General features: G+C 40.3%; 1 protein-coding gene across 7 annotated transcripts in view; it reads left to right on the forward strand.

Moving 5' to 3' along the window:
- EPS15 (epidermal growth factor receptor pathway substrate 15) overlaps positions 1-26,552 on the forward strand; it is a 111,268-nt gene that overhangs the window by 46,465 nt on the left and 38,251 nt on the right. For all 7 annotated transcript variants that reach the window (XM_073357728.1, XM_073357727.1, XM_073357729.1 and 4 more), the window contains exons 11-13: positions 11,358-11,514; positions 19,965-20,050; positions 24,757-24,829. In XM_073357728.1, the coding sequence (XP_073213829.1) occupies positions 11,358-11,514; positions 19,965-20,050; positions 24,757-24,829 (316 nt within the window). The remainder of the gene's footprint in view (positions 1-11,357; positions 11,515-19,964; positions 20,051-24,756; positions 24,830-26,552) is intronic.

Genomic DNA, 26,552 nt, shown 5'->3' on the forward strand with positions numbered 1-26,552 from the left:
ACTTTAGCCTGCTTGCAACTTGGGGGCAAAACCTGACTTGTCACTGGCAGCTGTGAATATCTCACCTCCTAAAGTTCTCTCCAGTTTTCTATTCCTGTACAGCAACAGGCAGGCTGAACCAGACTTCTCTGCTGCAGAGATTTTCTGAGGGCAATTCCAAAATTTATTTCAAATTTTTAGACGAGCAAGTTGGTTCAATAATTTGTCTGTCTGTGATTTCTAGCCATGTCCCAAGGCTGCATTTGATTTTTGGGGAGATTTTCTCCTCAGCTGTGTTTCCCCTTCTGAGATGTATGCAGCTTTTGGCACTCCTGTAGGCTTCAGGGAGGGATGGAGAGAGCACAGGCAAGCACTGAGAAAAGCCAGAGGCAAAAGGAAGGGTCTATGTTTATCGCTCAACCTCCTCCGCAAATAGTGTCTAGCTGGGGGGCTTTACCAGCTCTCTGGTCAGAAGATAGTTTTCTCCTCACAGCCCAGGCTGGGTGGGGTCATCTTTCCTGCCTGGGGAAGAATTGGGGAAACAAGCAGGATTGGAGGGCCAGCTCTGCTAGGCAAGATGCAGCTCAGGCCAGGTGTGGGTCACCTTAGCCCCTCTCCTGGCAAGAAAGGAGGCAGGTAGGATTGGTAAAGAGCTAGCCCCCGGGGCAAGCAATCCATCTGTGTGAAGGGACTGAAGCCAGAAGGGCAGCATGCCAGATGGAAAAATCTCACTTCAGTCACTTCTCTCTGGTGGTTAGAGACTAGGGGTTTCTACCTGGGAGAGAGAGTGAACCGGAAGAGTGGCCTCTTCATTGCATAGGCCCGTCAAAGGCAGCCAAGTCCAGGCAGGCATATTCTTAGCCCCTTCCTTTGGTCATGAAAACTTACAGGTGACTTATACATAGGAGTGTCAGAGGACTGTTCATATTTCAGTGCCTCCGCATTCTTTCACAATCAGTGCTAACACAGGTGGACAATGTTGCAGGTCTGTTCCCTCTCAACAGAAAAACCGCATGGCCTAGGGGCTTTTCTCTGGATAGGAAAGGGGAAAATAGTGGGTTTCAAATCTCTTTCATGCAGGAAGAGGGGCTATTGTCTGAGTATCTGATCCCAAAGTTCCCAGCTATTTTAATGATATTGATAATGATATTGAGACTTTATGGAAAACTGAGACTGTTCAGAGTAATTGTAAAAGTCAGCTTGCAATATTGACTCCTGGCAGACACTATAGAAGGAAATTCATGTCATATATGGCAAGTTAAAGCTATCTATGAAGTGTAACAGGAGCAAATATCTCTTTGCAAGTGGTAGCTAGAACATGTTCAGGGTCTGTAGCTGCCCTCTATTGCCCCTGAGCTATCTGCAGGTCTCCCAGACCTATCTGGAATTAGACCCCTGATTAATTCTAGGATCTTTCATTTTGGGAGCGAAAGGGTTACATATAGTTTTGATCAAATGAGATCATTGGATATTGTGTAGCGGGGTGCCTGATGGAGCTGTGCAAGGATTTTAGGAACAGCTTTGTCTTATTCTCCATCTCAGAAACCCATGGATGATTTCATTCAGGTTGTGGCTTTTCCATCTGCTTCATATTGGAACATTGCAATCCACTCCATCCTATTTCTAATCTCAATGAATCAGGGACAAGCAGAACAGGTATCCCCTGATACATCTATCTTTCCTAATGATGGCTGTCTTTAAAGCATTCCCATTTATCCATCCTTGGGCAATTCTTACGCTTTGCAGAAGGAGGGCAGCATTTTTTGTTTTCCTGCTTTTGATTACCATTTGATCTTTATTATGGCTGTTGATTAATCACACTTTTAATCGCACTGTTAAAAAATAGAAAACCTATTGAAATGCATTGAATATTTTGGATGTTTTCTACATTTTCAAATATATCGCTTTCAATTACAAAACAGACTCCAAAGTGTACAGTGCTCACTTTATATTATATTTGATTACGAATACTTGTACTGTAAAAATGATAAACAAAAGAAATAGTATTTTTCATTCACCTCATACAAGTACTATGTAGTTTGATCTTTTTATCATGAAAGTATAACTTAGACATATAGATTTTGTTTGTTTGTTCTATAACTGCACTCAAACAAAACAATGTAAAACTTTAGAGCCTACAAGTCCACTCAGTCCAACTTCTTGTTCAGCCAATCGCTAAGAGAAGTAAGTTTGTTTACATTTACTGGACATAATGCCGCTCATTTTTTATTTATAACGTCACCTGAAAGTGAGAACCACTATTTGCATGGCACTGTTGTAGCCAGTGTTGCAAGATATTTACGTGCCAGATGCGCTAAAGATTCATATGCTTCTTCATGCTTTGGCAACTGTTCCAGAGAACATGCTTCCATGCTGATGATGCTTGTTTAAAAAAAAAAAAAAAAATGCATTAATTAAGTTTGTGACTGAACTCCTTGGGAGGGAATTGTATGTCTCCTGTCCTGTTTTACCCGCATTCTGCCCTATATTTCATGATCTAGCAGTCTGGGATGATGACTCGGCACATGTTGTTCATTTTAAGAACACTTTCACTGCAAATTTGACAAAATGCAAAGAAGGTACCAATGTGAATTTTCTGAACATAGCTACAGCACTCAACCCGAGGTTTAAGAATCTGAACTGTTTCCAAAATCTGAGAGGGATGAGGTGTGGAGCATGCTTTCAGAAGTCTTAAAAGAGCAACATTCTGATGCGGAAACTACAGAACCCAAACCACCAAAAAGGATAATCAACTTTCTGCTGATAGCATCTGACTCAGATGATGAGATTGAACATGCGTTGGTCCACACTGCTTTGGATTGTTGTCAAGCAGAACCCATCATCAGCATGGACGCATGTCCTCTGAAATGGTGGTTGCAGAATGAAGGGACATATGAAACTTTGCCACATCTGGCATGTAAATATCTTGCAATGCTAGCTACAACAGTGCCATGCAAATGCCTGTTCTCACTTCCAGGTGACATTGTAAACAAGAAGGGAGCAGCATTATCTTCTGCAAATGTAAACAGACTTGTTTGTCTGCATGATCAACTGAACAAGAAGGAAGACTGAGTGGAGTTGTAGGCTCTAAAGTTTTACATTGTTTTTTATTTTTGAATGCAGTTTTTGTATACATTCTACATTTGTAAGTTCCACTTGCATGGTAAAGAGATTGCACTGCAGGACCTGCAATGGGGGAGTTGAAAAAACTTATTTCTTTTGTTTTTTACAGTGCAAATATTTGAAATCAAAAAATAAACATAAACTGAGCCCTGTATACTTTGTATTCTATGTTGTAATTTAAATCAATATATTTGAAAATGTAGAAAACATGCAAAAATATTTAAATGGTATTCTATTGTTTAACAGTGTGATCAATCATGTGATTAATCACGATTAATTTTTTTAATCGCTTGACAGCCGTAATCTTTATACATGCTCCCAGGGATCCTCTCCAGGATTGTGGTAGCAATAATATATTGGCTTTTGTGAAGAAGGAAATTCGCTGGTCACTTCTTGGACTGTTTTCAATCTGAGTTCTATACAGAGAGAAAGCTGAAGCGAACATGCAGTGATGTGGTTGCTGGAGTATGTTGGGTTCAGGGCAGACGTGGTACCAGGAAAGTCAGTCATAGCCCTGGCCTGAGGATAAGGACTATGATGTACATTATTTCAGAAGAATGTTAACAGAAGATGAAGATGGCCATAAACAAGTGGTCACAGAAACAAAAATCCAATTTTTTTTTAACGTATTGTGAATCCTCATCTTAAGCACAGCTATGCTTCAGTGATCAAGTACATATGATACCTAGCCAATAAAACCTTGTATCCACTCCATAGCTCACCCTATCTCATGTGCTGGCAGAACTCTAGCTTGAGTGGTATATTCTCTGCTCCCTCAACTGGTGAATGCAGAGAATCAGATATATATATATATATATATATATTTTTTTTTAAATGGAATCTTCCAGTTCAGCTCAGGAAATGTGTACCAGAAACAGAGAGCACAGTACCCACTAGCTAGAACAATGATTGATTGAGGTCTTGGAGCACTGTTCCTTCACTGGATGACAGACCTGTTCTGGAGGTGACAGTGAACGTGTTCGATAGGGTTTTCGTAGTAACTGGGAAGAACATGATCAGCCTATACCCCAAAGAAATTCTCCTGCCCTGTGTGGAGCAGAGTTTCTTATCTCCATGTGCACAGCCCATGAGGGGGAGATGAATACCAAGACTTACATGGCAGAAGTTGGATTAGCAGTGTGGCTGCAGCATCAAAAAGTATCTTACTCATTGTAAGTTAGTTTGGAGGGCTGGTGATTGATCTCTTTGCAGCTGAGAAAAGTAAAGTGCTCTGTGGCACATTTGTGTTGGAATCTGGGGTATGAGGTAGTGAATGACATCTTGCAAAGGTGGACACGGTCCCTCTATATGTCTTCCCACTTTTTCAGCTGTGCCCCAGGATAATACAAATATCACTGCTGCTCTCTCATTCCTGTTTCTGCCTTTCTAGTTGAGGAGGCTATGTCTCGGTCTCACAGAGCGGTCCTCCATCCAGGGCCAGACATGTTTAAAATGAATACTTGAATGAAGTCATTATTGCTCTTGTGAGCCCCAGTGAAAAGTCAACAGATGGAACTTATTATATTTACTGGTGCAAAGTCCACAGTTTAACTATCCTGTTAAACCAGTTTAAAAATAGCTTTGAGTTCCCCCTTCATTTTGAGTGTTCAAGGAAGAAGGTCAAAGTCTCAGTAGTATAATGATCTCATCATATTCAAGAAAAGTTCTGTACAAATCCCAACATTAAATACTTCATTAGGGCATCATCCTTACTCTAATGCTGTAAGGTCAGAGACCACTACCTTAGAACCGTATTATGCTTCTTACAGCACTACTCAGATGGAACCCTGGCAGGAGGTGTCATTTTACATCTCTACTCTTTGGTAGCTATTAGGAGGCCTACTCTATATCCAGTTGGCTGAGGCTTTTTATCTGAAGTTGGGAGCTTTACTCAAGATCCAGAATCTTACTTTTAATTGAATAGTCCTCACAATGTCATAGCATTCATTCTCTAGGTAAGATAAAGAAATGTTTCTCCTACAATTCAGCATTAAAGTCCAGTCTTTAGGAGCAGTTGACAATCTCAGGGCAGAGTAGTCCTGTCTCCTGTATTGAGATCTGCTAGACAGCCATTATTTCACCAAATTATGCTTACTGCTCATCTAATTTTAGCTAATGCCACTTCCTTCCTTTTGCCAAGAGTTTTCGCCATGCCTTTATATCTAGGAGAGGATATTAAATCATAATTCACTTTTGTTTTGGATATGTATATTTACCCTTCTTACCCTGCAGGCACGCTGCTATGAAAATCCATTATAATGGATCTGTGGCCCTTAGCATGAAGAAGCATAGGAAAACTTATTTGTGCTTTCCTGAATTTCCTTTATTCACGTAATAAGATCCACAGATCTGGTCCACCTTAGCCCTGGTCTACACTTCGAGTTTAGGTCGAATTTAGCAGCGTTAGGTCGATTTAACCCTGTACCCGTCCACATGACCAAGCCTATTTTGTCGACTTAAAGGGCTTTGAAAATCAATTTCTGTACTCCTCCCCGGTGAGGGGTTTAGCGCTAAAATCTACCTCTCTGGGTCAAATTTGGGGTCGTTGGATGCAATTCGACGGTATTGGCCTCCGGGAGCTATCCCAGAGTGCTCCGTTGTGACCGCTCTGGACAGCACTCTCAACTCAGATGCACTGGCCAGGTAGACGGGGAAAGCCCCGGGAACTTTTGAATTTAATTTCATGTTTGGCCAGCGTGGTGACCTGACAAGCACAGGTGACCATGCAGTCCCAGAATTGCAAAAGAGCTCCAGCATGGACCGAACGGGAGGTACTGGATCTGATCGCTATATGGGGAGAAGAATCCATGCAGGCAGAACTCCGTTCCAAAAGACAAAATGCCAATATATTTGCCAAAATCTCCAAGGGCATGATGGACAGAGGCGACAACAGGGACACAGAGCAGTGCCGTGTGAAAATTAAGGATCTCAGGCAAGACTATTAAAAAACAAAGGAGGCTAAACGGTCCCTCTGGATCAGAGCCTCATACATGCCGCTTCTATAATGAGCTGCATGTAATTCTAGCGGGAGTTCCTACAACTTCCCCACTGCTGTCCGTGGACACCTGCAAGGGGGGAGTCTCATGCAACAGGGATGAGGATTTTGTGGAGGAGGTTGAAGATAGCGCACAGCAGGCAAGCGGAGAATCCCTTCTCCCTGGCAGCCAGGAACTGTTCATCACCCTGGAGCCAATACCCTCCCAAGGCAGGCTCCCGGACCATGAAGCCGGAGAAGGTACCTCTGGTGAGTGTACCTTTGTAAATATAATACAGGGTTTAAAAGCAAGCGTGTTTAATGAGTAATTTGGCCTGAAGACTTGGGATGCATTTACGGCCAGTATAGCTACTGGAAAAGTCTGTTAACGTGTCTGGGGATGGAGCGGAAATCCTCCAGGGACATCTCCATGAAGCTCTCCTGGAGGTACTCTAAAAGCCTTTGCAGAAGGTTTCTGGGGAGGGCAGCCTTATTCCGTCCTTCATGGTAGGACACTTTACCATGCCCAGGGGACATTCAGAGGTTCCCATTCCTGCTGGGCTGTTTACCTTTGGCTGAAAAGGAATCATCCCCGCTGTTAGCCATGCGGCGTGGGGAGGCCCGTTCATGCTGGTATGTTCACATTTGGCTGACAGGGATCTTCCCTTAGACGCGTGGTGGGGCGGGAAGGTGAAGTGATCATCCCAGAGAATTGGGTGGAGGGGGGATTTGGGTTGTGCTGCACATTCACCCTAAAACCGCAGCCCCTCCTTTTAAATGGCCAACCCAACGGGCTTTGCTTGGTATGGGAAAGGAGGGCGCTGCTGTTTGAAACCATTCCTACAAGTTATGAAGGTTGAAGAAGCTGAAACCCTTTGACTTACCATGGCTGCCTGCAAGCCAAATTCTGTTGCCCAGCTGAGCATGTGTGATGTCTCACACCAAACCGGCAGGTACTCAATTTAAGAGGCAAAATGCGACCTTGTACCAAAAACACATGTGCTGTGTAATGTGAATCACTTGATTCAGTGTGAAATGGTCTTCCCTTTGTTCTCCAAAATGTATCTTTTTAAATACTACTCTCCCTTTTCTTCCTCCCGCAGCTGCAAATGTTTCTATGCTCCCCCTATCATCTCTGTCCCAGAGGCTAGCGCAGATTAGAAGGCGAAAAAAACGCACTCTTGATTACATGTTCTCAGAGCTCATGCAGTCCTCCCGCACTGAAAGAACTCAGCAGAATGCGTGTAGGCAAACAATTGCAGAGTCCAGGAAAGTGTTAAATGAACGTGATGAGAGGAGGGATGAGCACGATGAGACGAGGCAGGATGGAATGCTGAGGCTAATGGGGGAGCAAACTGACATGCTAAGGCATCTGGTGGAGCTGCAAGAAAGGCAGTAGGAGCACAGACCGCCGCTGCAGCCTCTGTATTACTGCCTGCCTTCCTCCCCAAGTTCCATATCCTCCTCACCCAGACACCCAAGAACACGGGGGGAGGGGGAGGCTACGGGCACCCAGCTACTCCACCCCCAGAGGATTGCCCAAGCAACAGAAGGCTGGCATTCAATATGTTTTTTGAATTGTAGTGTGGCCTTGTCCTTCCCTCCTCCCCTCATCCACCACCCCACCCGGTGCTTCCCTCCTCACCCCCCCCCTCCCGGGCTACCTTGCAAGTTTTCACTCTATTTGTGTGATGAATTAATAAAGGATGCATGATTTTGAAACAATAATGACTTTGCCTCTGAAAGCAATGATCAAAGGGGGGAGGTCCGTTGGCTTACAGGGAAGGAGAATCAATCAAGGGGGTGAGTTTTCATCAAGGAGAAACAAACAGAACTGTCACACTGTAGCCTGGCCACGGCCAGTCAAAGCTGGTTTTCAAAGCTTCTCTGATGCGCAGGACACCCAGCTGTGCTCTTTTAATCGCCCTGGTGTCTGGCTGAGCGTAATCGGCCGCCAGGCGATTTGCCTCATCCTCCCACCCCACCATAAACGTCTTCCCCCTTACTCTCACAGATATTGTGGAGCACACAGCAAGCAGCAATAACAATGGGAATATTGGTTTTGCTGAGGTCTAACTTAGTCAGTAAACTGCCGGCGCGCCTTTAAACGTCCAAATGCACATTCTACCACCATTCTGCACTTGCTCAGCCTATAGTTGAACTGCTCCTTACTACTGTCCAGGCTGCCTGTGTATGGTTTCATGAGCCATGGCATTAAGGAGTAGGCTGGTACCCAAGGATAACTCTAGGCATTTCAATGTCCCCAACGGTAATTTTCTGGTCTGGGAAGTAAGTTCCTTCCTGCAGCTGTTCAAACAGACCAGAGTTCCTGAAGATGTGAGTGTCCTACACCTTTCCTGGCCATCCCACGTTGATGTTGGTGAAACATCTCTTGTGATCCACCAGTGCTTGCAGCACCATTGAAAAGTACCCCTTGCGGTTTATGTACTGGCTGCCAAGGTGGTTCAGTCCCAAGATAGGGACCCATGGTTTGAGAGAAGCCTATGTCCGTCTCCTCATCACTATCGTGATCGCTCTGTCATCGCCTCCTTGCCTGCTTTTTGTAGGTTCTGCACATGCTGCAGGATAATGCACGAGGTGTTTACAATGCTCATAACATCAGCGGTGAGCTGAGCGGGCTCCATGCTTGCCGTGGTATGGTGTCTGCAGGAGAGCAGAGTTGCAGCGGGAAGCGGTGGATGATGACGGATGCCACGAGAATAGATACTTATACATAACAACAAGAGGACCTGCGAGGTGGATTCATGGCACCAGGAGAGCAGAGTTGCAGCGGAAGTGGTGGATGATGACAGCGGTTAGCAGTCCTACTGCGCCATCTGCTGACAGCAGTATAGCGTCTGCATGGAAAAAAGGCACAAAACGATTGTCTGCCGTTGCTTTCACAGAGGGAGGGGCAACTGACAACATGTACCCAAAACCACCCGTGACAATGTTTTTGCCCTATCAGGCATTGGGAGCTCAACCCAGAATTCTAATGGGCAGCAGAGACTGCGGGAACTCTGGGATAGCTACCCACAGTGCAACACTCCGAAAGTCGATGCTAGCCACGGTACTGTGGATGCACTCTGTCGACTTAATGCGCTTAGTGGGGGGACACACAATCGACTGTGTAAAATCGCTTCCTAAAAATCGACTTCTATAAATTCGACCTAATTTCGTAGTGTAGACATACCCTTAAAGACAAACATCATTCAGAATAGAGATGGAAATTGGCATCCCAGGATTTGGGTTGGTGGTTAGGTGGAATTTACTGTGCTCAGCAGTATGAGAAATTGTGGTGCTTTTTCCTCCAATTATATTTAATTTAGGAAAGTAGATTTGAATTATCCTCACTGTGGAAGTTGTCAACTGAAGGGAACTTGATGAGGCATGGCATTCCCCTGCTGCCAGTAATGGAGAAGTCCGGTTCTGTTCCCAACTTGAAAACAGGCTGAAGTACCCTTTGTAACAGATCTGTGGACCTTATAACTTGAAGAAAGGAAATTTTTCAGATAAACATGGATACATTTTCCTATTTTGAATCTTGCTAAGTTCTTGGCCTCAGTGACTTCCTATGGCAATAAGTTTCACAGTTTAATTATGAATTGTATGAAAATTTTTTTTATCAATTTTGAATTTGCCAAAACTGATCTGTATGATATGGAGATTTGTCTACTAAATGTTGGAATGAGAAATAGAATATCCTACAATATTTACTTTTGTAATGCATACATTTACATTAATTTGTTTACATTTAAACTCTTCAGACTTTCACTTCACCTACTGCCTTTTTGTAGTACAATTTTTGTAAGTACTAGGTAAAAAGGTCCTAGGTAATGTGTTTCAGTTCATATCTGAGGCATCATCTAGTACCTTGAGGATAGGTCTAGGACTGATTTCTTAACCTGCCTGTGTCACGAGTTAGTTGTTTGGCTTTGAAAAAGTTAATTATGGCTTGGTTTTCCAGCTTTTGAGTACTGGTAAATCCTCTGAAGTGAAATGGTGCTTCAGGTGCTTAGCATCTTTGAAAGTCACTTCATTTTTCAGGGCTAAGTTCCACAAATCCATCACATTGGGGATCCAGCTGGCTTGTGTCTTGGACAGAACCAGACCAGTCATATTACTGGAATGAGTGGAATGTCCTGCCTGCTATAATTCTCCCCAGTTTTTTCTGTCTCTACAGTGACAGGCAGACTTAGCTAAACCTCACATTTGCAGAATTCTTCTGAGGAGAATTCCAAAACTTTATTTCAGATTTCTATCAACTTGGTTCAGTAACTCAACATTTCAGCTGTGTCCCAGGGCTGCATTTGTGTCTTGAGCTTTTTTCCTCTCAGCTTTTCTTCCTGAGGTGCTGCAGCTTGCTGGTGACCCTGCAACTGGTCAAGAAGAGAGCAAAACTAGAATAAAACAGGAAAAAGTCTCTCTTTTTCTCTCTCTCTCCTGCTCCACCTCCCTTATTAAGCATCTTGACAGTGATCTTAGGCCACTTGAGTGAGCACAATGCACCCCACTCCCCTTAGCAACTCAATTTTGGTAAATGTCCTCTGTTGCTCTTTCTCTGGGCAGAAAAGGGTTCTCTAGAGGCAGATAGATAGAATCAATTCTAATGGCATGTATCCTTCAGCCTTTTGTCCCTGAGGGCAGCAACATCCGAAGAGCAGTGTGCCCACTAAAAACAAAAAAACCGTCTTAGTCCATTGCAGCTGCATGAGCAGCCATCTGCTCCTAACTGATGCTCAACCATTTCCGCCACTTGGGCTATGGATGAAAGGCTTTGGACACAGTATGAACATTGCAGAATCTGGAGCATGTGGTCCTCGCTGCTGTCACCATATAGTAGACATCAGGGCTTCCTTCATGGTAGCTCACGTTTGGACCCCTAAGAGAAATGAGCATGTGTGGACCCCATGTAGTAGAGAGGTGTAGAACCATGGGACCTCCCATCCTAGATAAGCCCATTAATTTCTGGGGAATCCAGTTTGAAACCCCAGTCTGATCCTTGGGAGATCCAGAAGTTGTCCTATACATGTGTTCAAAATAAAGTGGGGTGACAGAGAGAGGGGAGAAGAGGAGCAAGAGAGGAGGATGATATGCACTTTCCTCAGTGTTGAGGATTAATTGCTGTTTGTAAGGTGATTTGAAGATATAAAACAGTATGTGACAGTTGCTGTCATAATTTTCCACTGCCTGCGCACGCACTCCTAAACAATATTGTACGTGTAGAAATGAGGTGTTGCACCTAATCAGTTATTCTGTGTCTGTGTGTTTTTGTATACAGGGGCCTCTGTGACACACAGGACTGTGGAAAGCTTTCAAAAGAACAATTTGCCTTGGCTTTCCATTTAATTAATCAGAAGTTAACAAAGGGCATTGATCCTCCTCAGATTCTGACTACAGAAATGATCCCTCCATCAGACAGAGCCAGCTTACTGAAGGTAAGGATTTTACAGAAGGCTTTTAAGTAGAAACCTCAAAAATACTAAACAAACTCTGAATTCAAGTGCTATTAAATAAAAAAAAAAAATTAAATCAAATTTTTAAAATCTAGACATGGTGGTGCTATCAAGAAAAAACAAGATTAACTGCCATGAACAGATGTACTGTTTTTGTCAGTTTACATCCATAGATATAATGTCTGCATAAATGCTTTCTTAGCAAACTTATTTGCTACACCAGCCAACCAAGCAAAGACACCATGCTGTTGAGGAACCATGAAATCAGCTTGTCGAAAGAATAAATCTATTCCTGAGTATCCAAGGATGAACTTCATTGTGGACCTGAAATATTATATGCACAAATTATCCTTTTCCTTAATATTGAGACAGAGTTTTTAAAAGTGGTATTTTCACATTTCCCTCTTTCAAGAAGTCAGTCTCTACTAAAATAAATTAAACCCTTTTTCAGCTCTGTGATTAATTATTTAAAAGAGCATGTTTTAAATTTTTTAGCTATCCATTTGTATTCATAATAACGTTTCAGATGTCCTCAGACCCCTTTGGCCATTAAACCATCCACTGCTGTATTGACTCTGAGGCTTTTAATTGCTTAAAGTTTTATTTATTAGAGAAACAGTCAGATAAGATTTTGTTGTGACCTCTTATTTGTGTACGATGCATTGTAATAGCTGTGATTACTAACATTTTCTCTTGGTTGCGCTGAATATTGACGCAGCTGTGCTATCTTCATAATAAACAGAATGAGAAATTCTCACCTGAAAATTGCTAAACTTGAAATTTTGCATGCCTTTTGAGTTTTTTGCAATTGGTATCTAATTTTTTTATATTCAGTTTAAAAAAAACAAAAACAAAAAACAACGTGCTTTATTTGTGCCTTTACTAATTTTTTTGTGTGTTTGCTTTCTTTTCTGTCTTTTCCAGTTTGGACTATTTTTTCCATTCTGCACCACTCTGCTTTACATCTTTATTATTCTGTCAGTTTCTTAACTCTGCTTTCTCAAGGTTAGAGGTTCTTCGCTTTTTCTAATATATAATATCTGTTGGCTTGGTAGTGAACATTTCTAAATATCTCTTCAGTAGTCTTTGAAATAGCATAGCATTTAGGTAGATATTGAGTTATGCTGAAATCTGAAATTATTGCTGTTTTAACTAGCCTTGCATCTGTAAGGCTCCCATGTTGCTTTGCAAACTTAAAACATTAAAAACTATTAGTTTACTCTATTTATCAATAAAGATTGTTCCAGGTATCAGAGAAATTCAGCCATCTTTGGGGCGGGGGCAAATGTTGGTTTTGTGTGCTGCTGAAGTTCAGAATAGGAAGTGACATGTTTTATCCCATTGAAACTGCAGAGAAAACGCTAAGACAGAGTGTAAACACCCTGAATCTGATAACTGGCACTATCACTGGAGCGAATATCCATGCTGTTACAGAAGGAGTTGTGAAACATGTAATGTCCAGACTTTGATTTGTACAGTAGCGGAGATCAGTATTGCTTGCTACTTTTTTTTAGTGCATCACGTGATATCTTCTTAGCATTCCTAAAATACTGAGATCAACTGAGATTTGCAATGAGTTTTAACTTCAGTATACAAAATGACTAAGAAATTATTTAAAAGAAGGAAGGAAATGGGTTTCAGCTGGTTCTGTAAATCCCTCCCATACTTTTGAACATTACTAGGGAATTTATGAACACTTATTAATCTGTTCAGCTGACTGAACATGCAGCTCTTTGCAAAAGAGGTGCTCTTTTATGCAATAAAATATCCAGTATAGACAACTACATGCCCCTACTTGGGATTTATACGGGACGGCTAAAAATCAAGGTTGGCGGTGGGGGGGAACAAGTGCTGCTGACAGCCACTGAAGTGGTATCACATACTGTGGCTTGTACAGAGTGAGAACTGTTGAGCTGCACCATTATTCTTTTGATTCCCTCTGCCAGTGTGACGACATTTTTTGCTACGAGTATGTCAACAGGCATAATCATAAAGCACGACTCACTGTTGGGGTAGAAGAAAGGAATGGGTTGACAAGTAATCATTTTCCTGGGAGAGTTCTACCTTTACTAACGTCGCTGTCATTAAGAATTAATATAATTGGTTTCTTGGGGGAAGAGAGTAGGTGATGTAATAGGTTAATTTTCTGCGATCTCTCCAATTTTTCAACTTCCTTTTTGAGATGTGGGCACCAGAACTAGATGAAGTATTCTGGTATTTGTCTCACCAATGCTGTATGCAGAAGTAAAATCACTCGCTACCCCACTGTTTATATATCCAAAAACCTCATTAGCTATTTTTGCCACAGTATCTCATTGAGAGCTCCTGTTGAATTGCTTGTCCACAATACCCCCAAATCCTTTTCCATGATACAGTCCCCCGTTGTGTAGGTATGGCCTGAATTCCTTGTTCCGAGAGGTATAACTTTGCATTTGGCTGCATTAAAATGAATTTTGAATGTGTCCAATTTACCATGTGATCCAGATTGCTGTATTCGCAAAAAGAAAAGGAGTACTTGTGGCACCTTAGAGACTAACCAATTTATTTGAACATAAGCTTTCGTGAGCTACAGTTCACTTCATCGGATGCATAAAGTGGAAAATACAGTCAGGAGATTTATACACACACAGACCATGAAAAAATGGGTGTTTATCATACACATTGTAAGGAGAGTGATCACTTTAGATAAGCTATTACCAGCAGGAGAGTGGGGTGGGAGGAGGTATTATTTCATGGTCTCTGTGTATATAATGTCTTCTGCAGTTTCCACAGTATGCATCCGATGAAGTGAGCTGTAGCTCACGAAAGCTTATGCTCAAATAAATTGGTTAGTATCTAAGGTGCCACAAGTACTCCTTTTCTTTTTGCGAATACAGACTAACACGGCTGTTACTCTGAAACCTGTCAGATTGCTGTATGTGACTGCCCTGTCCTTCTCAGTATATATCTCTCCACCACTCTGTCTCATCCTTAAATTTAATCAGCAGTGATTTTATATTTACTTCTAGATCACTGATGAAAATATTGAACAGTATTGGGCATAGTACTGATCCCTGCAGAACCCCACTAGAGTCACCCCTACTTTGTGACAGTTCCCCACTGAAAACAGCTTTTTGAGATCTGTCAATTAGTCAACTCTTAATATTAGAGGAGGATTTTGTTCTTAGAGGGGATCTCAAGAAGAGACTCGATGGAATACTGTGTCTTGGAGAGAGGCGAGTGCCTTTCAGGATCCATCATCTCCTCAGCCATTTCTAAAAAAGCCTTAAAGGTCTTTTAGCAGGGTGGATCCAGGCCTTTAAACATCTTCAAACCTCTAAAGAGGTCAGAGATAATGGAAGGGCTTTTGAATTGATTGCCCCCGTGGAGAAAAGGCAAGTAAAGCTCTGATCCTGCCGTGAGTTCTGTGTGGGTAGATCCCTGGGGCTGATCTAATTTACAGCAGACTTACATGGCTACCAGTGCGCTGCTCTGCAGCCTAAAAGAACTGTTTAAAAAGTATTCATTTCAGTTTTTGAATGAGTTCAAATGCCATCAGAAATCCTAGTTCACTGGGAATCCTGATCTGTGAAAAACAATTGTGCATTTTGATTATGACCAAAAGTCTGGATTTGAGAGGCAGTAGTCTTAGAGCTGCAGGGGCCTTGCATGTCCTTGGCTAATGTGACGCCAATTTTTAAAAAGGGCTCCAGAGGTGATTCTGGCAATGACAGGCCAGTTAGCCTGACTTCAGTACCGGGCAAACTGGTTGAAACTATAGTAAAGAACAAAATTGTCAGACACGTAGATGAACATAATTTGTTGGGGAAGAGGCAACATGGTTTTTGTCAAGGGAAATCATGCCTCATCAATCTGCTAGAATTCTTTGAGGGGGTCAACAAGAATGTGGACAAGGGGGATCCTGTGGATATAATGTACTTAGATTTTCAGAAAGCCTTTGATAAGTTTCCTCACCAAAGGCTCTTAAACAAGTAAGGTGTCATGGGATAAGAGGGAAGATCCTCTCATGGAGTGGTAACTGGTTAAGAGATAGGAAACAAAGGGTGAGAATAAATGGTCAGTTTTCAGAATGGAGAGAGGTAAATAGTGGTGGCCCCCAGGGGTCAGTACTGGATCCAGTCCTATTCAACATATTCATAAATGTTCTGGAAAAGTGGGTAAACAGTGAGGTGGCAACATTTACAGATGATACAAAACTACTCAAGATAGTTAAGTCCCAGGCAGACTGCAAAGAGCTATAAAGGGATCTCTCAAAATGGGGTGACAGGGCAACAAAATGGCAGATGAAATTCAATGTGGATAAATGCAAAGTAATGCACACTGGAAAACATAATCCCAACTATACCTATAAAATGATGGGGTCTAAATTTGCTGTTACTACTCAAGAGAGATCTTGAAGTCATTGTGGATAGTTCTGTGAAAACATCCACTCAATGTGGGGCAGCAGTCAAAAAAGCTAACGATGTTGGGAATCATTAAGAAAGGGTTAGATAATAAGATAGAAAATATCATTTTGCCTCTACATAAATCCATAGTACGTCCACATCTTGAATACTGTGTGCAGAGGTGGTCGCCCTATCTCAAAAAAAGAAATATTGGAATTGGAAAAGGTTCAGAAAAGGGCAGCAAAAATGATGAGGGGTATGGAACAGCTTATGTATGAGGAGAGATTAATAACATTGGGACTTTTCAGCTTGGAGAAGAGACGACTAACGGGTGATATGATTGAGCTCTATAAAATCATGACTCGTGTGGAGAAAGTAAATAAGGAAGTTTTATTTACTACTTCTCATAATGCAAGAACGAGGGGGTCACTATTAATTTCATTTAGCCATCAGGTTCAAAACAAACAAAAGCAAGTATTTCTTCACATGATGCAGTCAATCTGTGGATAGGTCCATTAATGGCTATTAGCCAGGATTAGCAGGGATGGTGTCCCTAGCCTCTGCTTGCCAGAATCTGGGTATGGGAGACAGGGGATGGATCACTTGATGATTATCTGTTCTGTTCACTCCCTCTGGGGCATCTGGCATTGGCCACTCTTGGAAGACAGGATACTGGGCTAGCTGGACCTTTGGTCTGACCCAGTATGGCCGCTCTTATGTTCATGTCCTGTTTGAAGTGAATTGCCACGTTTGTGTGGCCAAACCTGGACAACACCACCATTGTACCCTGCCTGACTCTACCTAATACTGACTCTACCTGACTCTATTCTGTAATCTCCAAATTTATAAGCATTACAAAAAGTGTGTGCAGTTAGAGTGTAACAACAGCACTGAAGGGTTCTGAATTTCTTTCACTCGCTCTCATACCAAATATGTGCAATTTAGAAGAAAAAAAGAGGTTTGCTTTTCGAGCTGCCAGGCCAAACAGCTCCACTTGGGAATTTGAAAGTCAAGCTGGATTACACTTCAGTTCAGTTACTGGTATAAACCAGGTTTCAGAGTAACAGCCATGTTAGTCTGTATTTGCAAAAAGAAAAGGAGCACTTGTGGCACCTTAGAGACTAACCAATTTATTTGAGCATAAGCTTTCGTGAGCTACAGCTCACTTCATCGGATGCGTACTGTGGAAAGTACAGAAGATGTTTTTATACACACAAACCATGAAAAAATGGGTGGATTATCACTACAAAAGGTTTTCTCTCCCCCACCCCACTCTCCTGCTGGTATCTCTCCCCCCACCCCACTCTCCTGCTGGTAATAGCTTATTACCAGCAAGAGAGTGGGGTGGGGGGAGAGAAAACCTTTTGTAGTGATGATCACCCATTTTTTCATGGTTTGTGTGTATAAAACATCTTCTGTACTTTCCACAGTATGCATCCGATGAAGTGAGCTGTAGCTCACGAAAGCTTAGCTCAAATAAATTGGTTAGTCTCTTAGGTGCCACAAGTGCTCCTTTTCTTTTTGGTATAAACCAGGTATAATTTAGCCTGCAGAATCTGTGTAACGGCCCTGCATGTCCCCTACAGGTTTAGGTTTTCTTAGTTGGTTGGTTTGTTGCAGTTTTCCCAGGCTTTACAAATAATGTACATTGAATTTTGTTATTTATATGGTATTTTCAACTTGTGCATGTATTTATGTATGTTTTGTTTCGTTACGTTACGTTAATATTTTATATGCAAAACAATAAAAATAAACTTTAAAAAAGGAATCTCTATAACTGGTGATGCATGAGAAGGTGGGGGTAGGGAGGGGGGCACTACCAGACCAGAGTTTGTGAATTTAGAAAAAAACACTTTTCTTGTAAGTTTAGCATGTTTGATCTGGAGTCACTGGAACACAATGAACAAGGAACTACACAATGCTGTGTTAAGTCCCTTTTCAGAATAGAACTGAAATTAAACGCAAGCTCTTATTTTCTCAATTTAAAAAAAAAAAATCATACACGCAAGAGAATGCATTCTAATTGCCATAATTACAATTCAAAATTTCATGCAGTTTTCATTTCTTTATAGAAAATATATTTAGCTAATGCATGGTTCCAATTTTACGCCAGGGGCTATTTAGATTTATGTACACACTTTTTTCCCCTGCATATATGATTGCTTTTGCAAGTTACTGTTGTTCAGGACTTTATGTAATGTTAACAAAGTGAACATCATTTTATTCTTTCTGGCTCTAAAATATTGAGAGTCCTAAAACTTCAAAGCTAAAAGTTGCCCTATTACTTGTGTTAGGTGAGACTGCACTTAAAAATGACTCTTACGAAGTTACACTTCACAGCTTTGTATTTGTTCTTGGGCAGAAAATTTTATCCTTTGGATGAATAAGGAGATAATCCAAGCCCTGTTTAAGGAAACCAGTGGGATATGTAGGAAACCTCCATATGCAAATAGGGTACCCTAGAATTAATACAATGTTTGCTAAAGCATGGCTGCAGTCTTTGGTCTCTCTAGTCCAGCGTTTTCCAGATGGTGGGTTACAGGGAGGTTCTACAGGGATTAACCTATCACTGGGTCCTGGCCTAAGCAAACATCCTCTTCTCCTGGCCTGGTGCAGAGAAGGCCCTGGGGGCAACAGAACTCACTCAGATTTGGTTCAGCAGCTCATCCATGATGACAGAGATTGGCAGGGCAAAGCTGAGTGACACTGAGATCACATGTGCCAGGTCACAATTATCAAAGTGGGGAGCCAGCCCCAGCTCCTCAGGACAGGAGCCACCACTTCAGGGTGTGTGTGTGGGGTGGCCTTGCTGTCCAGCTCAAAGCATCATGCTTTGGGGTTTGTCTGTATCGAGACCCTCAGAAAAATCTGAATTAACTGAAAGTGTGAATTTAAAATGGATTTGTTAAACTGCATTAAGCCAATGTGTGGCGATACTTATTCAGAATTAAAGGGGCCTTAATCCACTTCATTTTAATTTACTTTCAAAGTGAGTTAAGATTAATCTAATTTAAAATACTGTAATTCTGAATAAGTATGTTCACACAAGGGCTTAATGCAGTTTAACCAATTCACTTTAAATTAATACCTTTAGTTAGTTCAGATAAATTTTTCTGAGTGTCCCTGTATGTATAAGCTATTATACAAATTTCAATTATCCTCCAAGCAATAGTCTTCTGTAAACCTTAAAAGGTGAGCCGGAAATATCGTTTTAAATTAATAGCAAAACTAAAATCATTAATAGAAAACTAGCTCAGCATTAATTATCAAATAGCTTTTTAAAAGTAAAGTATATGTGAAGGTTTTTGCATGTCAAGGCTTAAAATAAGGGTTCTGAGCTTCTCTGGAAGAGTTCATGCAATAACACACTTTTGCAGGAGAAACAAGTGTTTGAATTATGGCAGATAATATAGTTTGACAGTAGTCGTATTTTGTGAATAATGTAGTGTTTTATATTTTTTTTATTTAAAGCCTTTGATCTTTAAGCCTTTATATATTAGAAACAGTTGCTAATTTTTGTATTGGCTTGGGTTGTGTTAATTTGTAATTCGGAGACATCAATCAGAACTTTGACTTAATTATCATGATAGTGCCTTTGGTTAGACTGATAGGTCCCCTTGACATCACCACCATCTCCTCCTCCTTGCCCAAACAGGAGTGGACACCACTTTTTCCTGAGCCTGTCATTGTTGCTCCAAAATTTACTGGTAGTTATTTAAGACTGAGAAGCATTTTCTCTAGGTCTGTTCCATTGCCAGTACAGTGGTAGTATTAAGCATCTTGGTCATGGAATAAAATAGGTCTGCAAAATGCAGTACCATTTGTACACCCACTACATTTTTATTTCAGCCAAACTTTGTAATAGCAAGTTGAAAGTTCTGGTGGTTTTCATAAGAGTTTCACTGTAGTGGTGGTGGAGAGGGGCTGTTCTATAAGAATAGGCTTAGAATTAAGTGTACGTTTTATTTGTTAGCTAGAGCTCAATACTAAGTCAGTCTAGTTTATATTCTATAAATTAAATTAAGGTATTTATTTTCTATTTTACAGAGCTCTCTAGGACTGACTCCGGTGGCAGATTTTTCTGCAATTAAAGAGCTTGATACTTTAAACAATGAGATAGTTGATCTGCAGAGGTAGGTAAAGGAGAACTACATCAATCTTATATCTTAGTTACTCACAAATGGTTTCTTTAGAATTTGTTAACAGAATTTAATATTTTTAAAGCCTAATTGTAATTGAGTAAACTATTAGCATATGCTGTTTTGTCTGTTAGATTCACTATGGTCGCTCTTTGTTGAAGTGCTGGCATCATATTGCCATGGTTTTCTGTTGGGTCTAAAAGGTGTTAGATTCATTTGTGCAACATAAGATTTTAACTATTACTGGTGTGTGGAAAGGGGAATTATAATCTTCCTTTTTCTTTCTGTTGGTTAGTAGAGGCTTGAGCATAGGCATATTGTCTTGTGCTGCTTGATACTTGTCCTTTCAGTAGAAAGTAGGATACATATGCACCTTTATTAAGATGATCGCCTGGAATTTGTACACTTAATCTGTAGACAAGCTCTGAATTTGTGTGAACTTCTAAGCTGACAAGTTTTATTATAAATACCACAGAAGAAAAGCAGATGGAATTCTTTGGAGAGGTGTGTGTGTGTGTGGAACAGTTGTTGTAATGATAAAGGGTTTCTATCAAGATTTTAAGAAAAGATTGTAGAAGTAAAGAGGGTGGGCAGAATTACCAGGCAGTCTTTGTACATAACCCCAAGATTGGAGAACTTGTGTAATAGACCGTAAGTGCTTATTTTGTTGGTAGTATCCAGACTAAGTTAGTGGAGAGGGGAGGATTCAGGAAAGGGAGTGTAGTTGTGGAATTAAAAAAGTGTGTGTGTGTGGGGGGGGTAATGGGACCACCACCAGTGAGGGATTGGAAACAACCTGTTGCTGTTAATTAAGGCATTCCTTTACCTCGTGGGTAGATGAGTTTATCTAAAATATCTGGAAGGAGCACTGGGGTAGTGACAGACCCAGCCATCACCGCTTCTTAACATGGGCAGGGGGAGCTGCCTGAGAAGCCTCCCCTTTTCTCCCCATCCACATGTGTGGGAGAAGCAGAGCAGGGCCTCCAGGGGGTGGAGCCATTCTCCAGGTGTAACAGAGACTTTCCCCACTAGCCATCAGGAGTATAGTCATGCCCTGTTTTGGCTCCTGTTTTTTGACTACTTTCTCCAGTCTCTGGCAGAGTTGCACAAACAGACCACATATACTCTCTCTCAGCCTCTGGAAGCCACAAGATGAGATGTCTGGATATTATTTTCTATAGTCTGACCTAATGGTTTGCCCCAACTTTTTCCTGCCCCTCTTCCTGGCTCTCTTTCTCACTGCCATCCTTACTCTTTCTGTCATACATGATCCTCACAATCCTTCTCTCCTTTCCTGCTGTTTTCCTCTCTCCACCTTCACCTCATACTTACTCACCATCTCGTCCTTGCCTGTTTACTAAAATTAATTTTTAAACACATTAGTAAAAAAATAAAATAATAAAATGCATGCCAGATCATCCTGGACACTTCACTCGTATTTTGTAGTCCTTTCCCACATGCTGTTCTTTGACTGTTCAGAATGTTAGCTCCTCTGGGGCAGGGACTGTCTTGTGTGTTGTGCTTCAGCTGGTAGAATCAGGTCCTGATCCTGAGTGAAGTCTCTAGATCAGTGATACTGAGACCTTGGTGGTTCAGGGGTCAAATTAGCCATCAGCATTACCCCAGAGAGCCACAGTAGTGTGAATTCATTGTTTGATTTACTGTAATACTATATATTCATATTTAAACAGTTGATGGGGAAATATACAAATTCTCTCAGCAAAATGACTGACCAAGTATTATTATTTTATCAACTACAATTGGTTAATAACATAGTAAAAACATCCTGATTGTCTAATAATTTAGACTGGTTAATAATTAAATCAGTGTTTTCATATCATGTGCTGTAAAGAGCTGCAGGCGCCACTTTCAGCTTGAGAGCCACAGTCTTTGTATCACTGCTCTAGATGCTGCCACAATATAAGTAATCACAATTTAAAAAATGAATCACAATTAATTGCAGTTTTAATTGCACTATTAAACAATAGAATACCAATTGAAATTTGTTAAATATTTTTGGATGTTTTTCTAAGTTTTCAGATATATCTATTTCAATTTCAACACAGAATCCGAAGTATAAAGTGAACACTGTACATTTAGTTTTACAAATATTGCACTGTAAAAATGATAAAATAAATAGTATTTTTCAATTCACCTCATACAAGTATTGTAGTGTGATCTCTTCATCATGAAAGTGCAACTTACAAATGTAGATTTTTTTTTACATAACTGCACTCAGAAACAAAATGTAAAACTTTCGCGCCTACAAGTCCACTCAGTCCTACTTCTTGTTCAGCCAATTGCTAAGAAAAACAAGTTTGTTTACATTTAGGGGAGATAATGCTGCCCTCTTCTTGTTTACAATGTCACCAGAAAGTGAAAAGAAAAGGAGTACTCACGAAAGCTCATGCTCAAATAAATTGGTTAGTCTCTAAGGTGCCACAAGTACTCCTTTTCTTTTTGCGAATACAGACTAACATGGCTGTTACTCTGGAAGCAGAAAGTGAGAGCAGGTGTTCACATGGCACTACTGTAGTCAGCGTTGCAAGATATTTACATGCCAGATGCACTAAAGATTCATATGTCTCTTCATGCTTCAGCCAGTGTTCCAGATGACGTGCTTCCATGCTGATGATGCTCGTTAAAAAAAAGAGTCTGTTAATTAAATTTGTGACTGAACTCCTTAGGGGAGAATTGTATGTCTCCTGCTCTGTGTTTTACCCGCATTCTGCCATTTATTTCATTTTATAGCAGTCTCAGATTGAACACCGAGCACTTGTTCGTTTTAAGAAAACTTTCACTGCTAATTTGACAAAATGCAAAGAAGGTACCAATGTGAAATTTCTAAAGATAACTACAGCACTCGACCCAAGGTATAAGAATCTGAAGTGCCTTCCAAAATCTGAGAGGGAGAGGGTGTGGAGCATGCTTTCAGAAGTCTTAGAAGAGCAACACTCTAATGTGAAAACTACAGAACCCAAACCACCAAAAAAGAAAATCAACTTTCTGCTGATTGCATCTGACTCAGATGATGAGATTGAGCATGCATCGTTCTGCACTGCTTTGGATCGTTATCGCACAGAACCCATCATCAGCATGGATGCATGTCCTCTGGAATGGTGGTTGAAGCATGAAGGAGCATATAAATCTTTTGTGAATGTGGCACGTAAATATCTTGCAATGCCGGCCACAACAGTGCCATGCAAATGCCTGTTCTCACTTCCAGGTGACATTGTAAACAGGAAGGGAGCAGCATTATTTTCTGCAAATGTAAACAGACTTTTTTTGTCTGCATGATCAACTGAACAAGGAGGAGGACTGAGTGGAGTTGTAGACTCTAAAGTTTTACATTCTTTTTTATTTTTGAATGCAGGTGTTTTTTATACATTCTACATTTGTAAGTTCCACTTTCATGGTAAAGAGATTGCACTGCAGGACCTGCAATGGGGGAATTGAAAAATATTATTTCTTTTGTTTTTTACAGTGCAAATATTTGTAATAAAATATAAATATTAAGTGAGCTGTGTACACTTTGTGTTCTGTGTTGTAATTGAAATCAATATATTTGAAAATGTAGGAAACATCCAAAAATATTTAAATAAAAAGCATTCTATTATTGTTTAACAGTGTGATTATTTGCGCTTAATTTTTTAATCATGCGATTTAATTGTGCTTAATTTTTTTATCGCTTGACAGCCCCAATAAATAATTGCTCAAGCCTACTCCAGTGTTCTCTGTGATTAAAAAAATAAGTGTAGGGAGGTGGAGTGAAAGGTAAGCTTCTGTTTTTCTTCTGTTTGTATATGTGTTCTAGAATTAACAAATGTAAAAAGAAAAAATCCATAGAGTAAAAATAAATTGATCTATTGAGGAAATAACTTAATTTGTACACAACTTTAACAAAAACTGCTTTGTTAAGCCTGGGATGTCACTGTACAGCCACAAACAAAAGGAGAGTTGCATTTCTCGCTCAGAAATAAACACTTGCTTATATGTTTAAAAAGGAAATATTTTGTCTGACTTGGGTTTTTTCTATTACTGTTGTTATCAATGATAGCTATGAATTTATCAGTGATCATTGTCCAGCTATCAGTAATCACTGTTACTCAATCTTGAATATATTTCTATAGAAGCAGATTTGATGTGACACAGCACATATCTGTATGGGGTCTCTGGGTTCATCTGGTTAAAGTCAAACTAGCATTTTTGCTTTGTCTCTAAACTTCTCAGTAAATGGTACCAAAAACTATTTGAGTACAGCTAAACTTACTAGCTGATGACTTGGTTCCCTGGTGCTGTGAATTGTTTCCTAGTGTTTTTACCTGTGTTTCCAAGGGTTAAATGTATGGAAGCTGATGCAATCCCTCCCACTTTTCCCAGCAGTCTTCATTAGACAATTGCTCCATGGCAACAGTGAGATCACTGAAGACAGTATTTCATTGATTCCCCCCCACCCTTCCTTTTTTGAGCTATTCTTTTCACCTAACCATTTTTCAATGAGAAGGCTTTTTTATGCTGGGCAGATATATATAATCATCTGCTTTGTAAATAATTTAAGGAACAGAGACACCCTAAATTTTTTTCTTTATTTAATGTTTCACTATGTATTTAAAAAGAGAGACAGGATTAGGGGGCTGGATAAGTGTACCTGCTGTAACTGATGTTCTTAAGTATTCTTGCATATTTTGTTGGTCTTCTAGGGAAAAGAATAATGTGGAACAGGAACTGAAGGAGAAAGAGGATACTATCAAACGGAGGACAAATGAGGTCCAGGTAAATGAGCTGTAGAATTTCTCATATTTCACTTCTGTTTTTTGGTGCATGTGTTCATTCATTCTTACAGAAATATAATAATTGAGTCTTTAAGCCAAATCATGTACCGTTTACTTGGTGTTGGCTAAAAAATAATTACCTTTAAAAAAAAAAAAGTGAGAGCGTGAGAATATATGCATTTCACAAACCAGTGAAGATATTTCAATGCCATGCAAATTAAGACTAATAAACTGGTCAAATTAAATGGATTTGTACCATATAGTACCACTTCATGACAGTCACAGTAAATCCCTAGTTGGGGAGATTTTGTTGCTCCATGGTGAATTTTTTAAAGTCTAAATATCCTTTTAAATAGTTTTACTTTAAAGGGACTATGACAATCTTTCCATAGGATCAGCAAATTCAAATGTTGTTGCTGTTTCCTATGAATAAAGACCTAATCTAGGCAGTTTAAATGCCAGGATTTAAGGTGCTTATAGTCAGCCAAGACCTGTATTAAATACTGCAAAGCTATTTTTCAATTAAGTGATAAGTTAAGTGAAAAGCAGCTTCAGTTGCTGCATTTAAAAATCTGCAGCATGACTCCTGATAATCTAAATACTTTTTGGATTACCAATGGACAGTAAAAGCTTAGTTGACATTTGATAGAGAATAAATAGTGGAAATTTTTCTTACGTTTTCTGAACTGAAGTAAAATGTGGCGTGTCTTCCTAACAACTGTCTTATGAATTTTTGCTTACCTATTTTATGTTATACTCCTTGTGACTGGGTGGTAATTAATTGCATGACCTTTCAGGAGATAATTCATATCCTGTCTCTTCAGTAACACTGACAGCCAAATGAATATGCAACAAGATGTCAAATAGAAGTTTGCTATACCAAATACGTTAATTAAATCTGCCTACTCACGTGAATGGAATCAAATTTTAATAATCTAGTAAAACTCTCATGAATATTCATGTCTGACACACATCAGGAATAATTTTGTATGGTGTGTGTTGGAATCTCATGGTTTATTTGTGTGTGTGTTTGCTCAAGATTGAATTCCTGGCGTTGTTTGAAAAGGAGGCAAATAGTGCTAAATAAAACTGTTTGATCTCTTAATTCCAGTTAAGAAAACAGAATATCACACTACTTAAGTGTATTATGTGCATCTAGTATTTGAGGTCAAGAGGTAATGCAAGACAAATGTAATAACTGACATTGTCTAAAGCAGTCGTACGCAAGCAACTGCTTTGAGATTCTGTCAATGTAAAGATCAAGTGGGCCTGCATGGTGGCTTATTCGTTGTTCCTCCTCTGATCAGAGGCAGCCGTTGTGATTGTGATATGAATTTTAGTGCTGTTGAGCTGGTGTTTGGGTTTTGATAAAGTTTGTGTGCCAGTGTTTCTAGAGCTCCATACAACAAAGGTAACAAATTCAGATTGTCACTAAATTGTCATGCCTGTTTTGTGTTTTGGCTCCTGTATTGCTGTTTACCAAGATATTTGACTGTGTACCAGAGCTTTTTTACTTTCTAATCTGTCTTCTCTCTGACTCATTTCATAATATCACTCTCCAATATTTGTGCCACCAAAATTGTTTCTGTGGTGACAAATTATCTCACAAACATCCCCAATTTCTGCTTTGGCTGAATGAGGTGTGGAGAAGTCTTGGGAAATATTGTTCTGCAGTAAGAATCCATTTTTTATATAAAAAGATGCTAAACAACAATAATGGGAAT

The sequence above is a fragment of the Lepidochelys kempii genome, chromosome 8 (assembly GCF_965140265.1).
Source record: "Lepidochelys kempii isolate rLepKem1 chromosome 8, rLepKem1.hap2, whole genome shotgun sequence".
Classification (NCBI taxonomy): Eukaryota; Metazoa; Chordata; order Testudines; family Cheloniidae; genus Lepidochelys; species Lepidochelys kempii.